The sequence below is a fragment of the Pollicipes pollicipes genome, unplaced genomic scaffold, assembly GCF_011947565.3.
Source record: "Pollicipes pollicipes isolate AB1234 unplaced genomic scaffold, Ppol_2.1 Scaffold_7231;HRSCAF=8579_pilon_pilon_pilon, whole genome shotgun sequence".
Lineage (NCBI taxonomy): Eukaryota > Metazoa > Arthropoda > Thecostraca > Pollicipedomorpha > Pollicipedidae > Pollicipes > Pollicipes pollicipes.
The window spans coordinates 3,682,731-3,686,481 of record NW_023597034.1 but is presented as its reverse complement, the minus strand read 5'-3'; the positions used below and the strand labels follow the sequence as shown (position 1 = coordinate 3,686,481).

Genomic DNA, 3,751 nt, shown 5'->3' with positions numbered 1-3,751 from the left:
GTTCAGTATCCCTGCAGTGGCGGACCAATAGTACGGACAAATTTTACTTCTTGTATTTTACTGGCCTTTTGCCTGCGCGACAAATGTCGACGAATACTCGCCAGCGATATAATAGTGGTGGAATTAAATAAATACGCAACTAAACGGTACATGAGTTGTGCCATAAGCTGCACAAGATAATATCTCCTAATGAGTTATTCTCCTTTAAAACAAAGCGCCATCTTAGCGGTCTTACTTACTTATATCCATGAAAAGCGAATAGAATATCAGAATGCCGTAGTGAAGGGCATTTTGAAGTCGCCATTTTGTACCATCGCGGGTAAATAGCTGACTGCCGGCCGCAGGACTTTGCGTGATTTGGGCTTAATCGAGGGCGGTAGGCATTTATACGCGCGCGTAAATAGGCTGTGATTGTTGGCCATTGAAGGTTCTAAAAGAGCTGTTATATCATACATTAACTGAGGTGTGTACAGCTCTGGCTTTTCGCGGGCTACGCCCGGGGAGGTGTGGGATGCGCCATCTCATCTTCTGTTTTTAATGCTATGTTCTGTGCCGTCTGGTTCCTTTTGGTCACTGCCCGCCTGATTGAAGGTGCACGTGTTACTGGAAGGATGCAGTTGGCTTTATGAATTTTGCGGGCTGGGGCATGTGTATGTTGCAGACCAGGCTGGCGGTGCTGGCTATGGGAGCACGCAAGACCAGCCGGGCAGTGGTGGTGGTTAAGCGATGCATTTTGTTAGTGACCTGCCCTATTTTCTCATAATTAACTGACAGCCAAGGGACAACTTCATGTGCTGCTGTGTCAACAATTGGGCAGCAGGTTTAGGAGATAATGTCATCTGTTGTCATCTGACAAAGAGTTAAATACATATGTTAGGAGTATCCATACACATCTGGTGTATCTGCTGATACCAATTTTGTATGGTTTGCATGCAACTTTTATATGACATAGACCATTTCAGTGACTTTGTGAGGCACACACCAGTGACACCAATATGATGTATCTTAACACTGACTAGTTATCTTACTATAGGGCCTGATGAGATGATGGAATGTCAGGAACTGAAGCTCTGATCATTTTATGACTCCCCCTTGAGATGGCAGGGAACAAATTTTGGAATTGTCCAAAACTGTCATATAAAGCTATTGTCAACCTCAGGCACGCTATGGAGACTTGAAATACCAGGCAGTGAGGGCTTATGAAAGCTGCAATTCATGACATTCATTTCCAAATGTCAAGCATAGATATGCCACACAACTTTAACTTGATATGGTAGTCACTGATTTCTGCCTGCCCCCCCCCCCCCCGCCATATGGTGCTAGAGGCACCAACTGCATGATCAGCTTCACTGCTGCCACCATGATAGAGACAGCAGTACAGCACAGCTGTTTGAGATGCTAATCAGAAGTACAGCACAGCTGTTTGAGATGCCAACTGATCCATTACAGCACCAGGATGGGTGACCAGCAGGAGTTCTGTCTGCGCTGGAATGACTTCCACAGCAACTTCCACCTGTCCCTGGAGGCATTGCGAGGGGATGAGTCATTCACGGATGTGACGCTCTCCTGTGCCGGCCGCCTGATGAAGGCACATCGTGTCATCCTTTCTGCCTGCTCTGTTCACTTCAAGGAGATTTTGCGGGTGAGTGGCAGCATCGGGTGCTGCGCGATGGCAGCGGTGTCAGGCTGGGGATGCCGGGCGGACGGCGGCGAGGTCAGGCTCGGGTTGCCGGAACTGACGGCGGCGATGTCGGACTGGGGATGCGGACGGACGGCGGCGGCGCGGGGCCGGGGATGCCGGACGGACGGCGGTGGTGTCAGACCGGGGATACGGGACGGGCGGCGGCGGTGTGGGGCCGGGGATGCCGGACGGACTGCGGTGGTGTCAGACCGGGGATGCGGGACGGACGGGAGCGGTGTGAGGCCGGGTATGCTGGAATGGACGGCGGTGGTGTCAGGCTGGGGATGTCGGACGGACGGCGGCGGTGTGGGGCCGGGGATGCGGGACGGACGCGATTGCGGCGTCGGGGATACCGGGCGGACGGCGGTGGTGTCGGGCCGGGGATGCCGGACGAACGGCCTGCGACAGCGGCGACTGGCGGTGTGAAGTCGCGTCCCACTGTTCGCGACGTGCCAGTGGTGCCTTGCATGTCTCTGAATGAGTACCCGTTGACCAACCGGGTACGCTCAGCGAGCATGGGTCTGTTGGTGGGACGGCTAGTAGTGAGGCTGACGCGTCGTGTCTGCGCGCCCATCGTCGGCCGGACCTGACCGACCGCCGCCGGCGTCTCTGCAGGGCATCCCGCCGCAGCAGCACCCGGTCATCGTGCTGCCCACTGTTGACTTCGAGGTGATGCAGGCCATCATGGAGTTCATCTACCAGGGCCAGGTGAACGTTAAACAGTCGCAGCTGGGCGCCTTCCTGCAGGTGGCTGAGACCTTCTCCATCCAAGGCCTGGCCGACGACGACACCAAGAAGAACTCACAGAAGGTGGGCTCCCAAGTGTAGTAGGCAGGTTGGCATAGGTGCCAGACTGAGCTCTTATCCTGGAATATTGTGTCCTGCTGACTTTGCGAGCATGTTCTTGGGCGTTATTTGACTTGGCCTCGCTCTCAGCGAGGCCAAGCTCTTTGAGCTCCTGATCGTGGAGGAATTGCACGCAGTCGCGCTCGTCTCGGCGCTTCCCACCATCGGGCATCGCCGCTCTCCTGTCGTATGGTCGGCTCAATGATACGGAGCGAACGCCGTGCATCTGCGGCCTGTGTCGCCCGGCCAGGAGCGCTGGGTCCGAGCGCGGCGCGCGCTGACCGACCTCCTTTATCGGCAGACGGCCAGCCGACCGCGGGCCGGCTGACTCGGAGCCGCCGTCGGCCAAGCGGCGGCGCGCTGAGCCTGCGCGGCCCGGTTCACCGGCCGTCCAGCCGGTGCCCGCCTCCGGCTCGGCTGCGGCGGCGGCCGACGGCCGGCCGGCGCGCACGCGCCGCCGCCGCCACCGCCCCCGCTGGGCCGACGACCCCGAGAAGACGGTCAACATCAGCGTCAGCATCAAGGCGGAGGGCATGGCCGACACGATGGTGGGAGAGCTGTTGGACCACTCCCAGCCGGGCGAGATGCTCGACCCGGACATGGAGGGCGGCCGGCTCGGACGTGGTCGGTGAGTGGCGCCGCCGTGCGGACGATTGCAGCGCGAGCCGGCGCCTATCCGGAGTACGCTCGGGGAGGGCATGCGATTTCAGTTGCAGCGGGTTGTCGGAGACGCGTCAGGACCCGCGATATAAGACGTGAGGTTATGCGTGTTGATGTGTGCTCTGTTGCTCAGCCGGTCACTCCAGTTGCTGTTGCGCAAAGTTGGACAGGTGCTTGGCTGCAATTGCTCTGCTGGGCGTAATCCGTCTTCTCTCCTTTGGCCAGCACAAGCAATGGCAACAATAGGTCATGATCAGCCGACACATCAGCGAGTGAGTACTCTTTCTTTTTAGATATCGTACTGCAATTAAAGCGAGAGTGTCTGGTGGTCACGTGGTATAGCTCGATGCTTTCGGTGCGGGGACATGTCACTAATTTGAAGTGCAAAATTTGCTCTACGAGCACTTGTCATGGAGGCATTATTTGGCCGTAAGCTATTTTTGGCACAGTAACATTGATGTCGGACTGGACGACAGATAAGGAGTGAGCTCTTTACGGAGAAATAGCATGGAACAAATGCGATGCATTTATAAGATGTTGTCTCCAGCGTGGTTACACTGGATT

General features: G+C 56.4%; 1 protein-coding gene across 1 annotated transcript; it reads left to right on the top strand.

The window, feature by feature from the left end:
• Nucleotides 1-341: 341 nt before the first annotated feature.
• On the top strand, nucleotides 342-3,433 carry LOC119109261 (longitudinals lacking protein-like). The gene is made up of 6 exons (XM_037232856.1): nucleotides 342-376; nucleotides 1,450-1,642; nucleotides 2,297-2,491; nucleotides 2,829-2,846; nucleotides 3,025-3,075; nucleotides 3,413-3,433. Exons 2-6 carry the CDS (start codon nucleotides 1,457-1,459, stop codon nucleotides 3,431-3,433), a joined length of 471 nt encoding a protein of 156 aa, XP_037088751.1. The 5' UTR covers nucleotides 342-376; nucleotides 1,450-1,456.
• Nucleotides 3,434-3,751: the final 318 nt, after the last annotated feature.

What these genes read in the sequence shown, in the direction of transcription:
- LOC119109261 (XM_037232856.1), top strand. Translation starts at nt 1,457, where the DNA reads ATGGGTGACCAGCAGGAGTTCTGTCTGCGCTGGAATGACTTCCACAGC. An exon ending in ACTTCAAGGAGATTTTGCGG is followed by an intron (nt 1,643 to 2,296) that starts GTGAGTGGCAGC and finishes GCGTCTCTGCAG; the next exon opens with GGCATCCCGCCGCAGCAGCA. An exon ending in AGGGCATGGCCGACACGATG is followed by an intron (nt 3,076 to 3,412) that starts GTGGGAGAGCTG and finishes TCCTTTGGCCAG; the next exon opens with CACAAGCAATGGCAACAATA.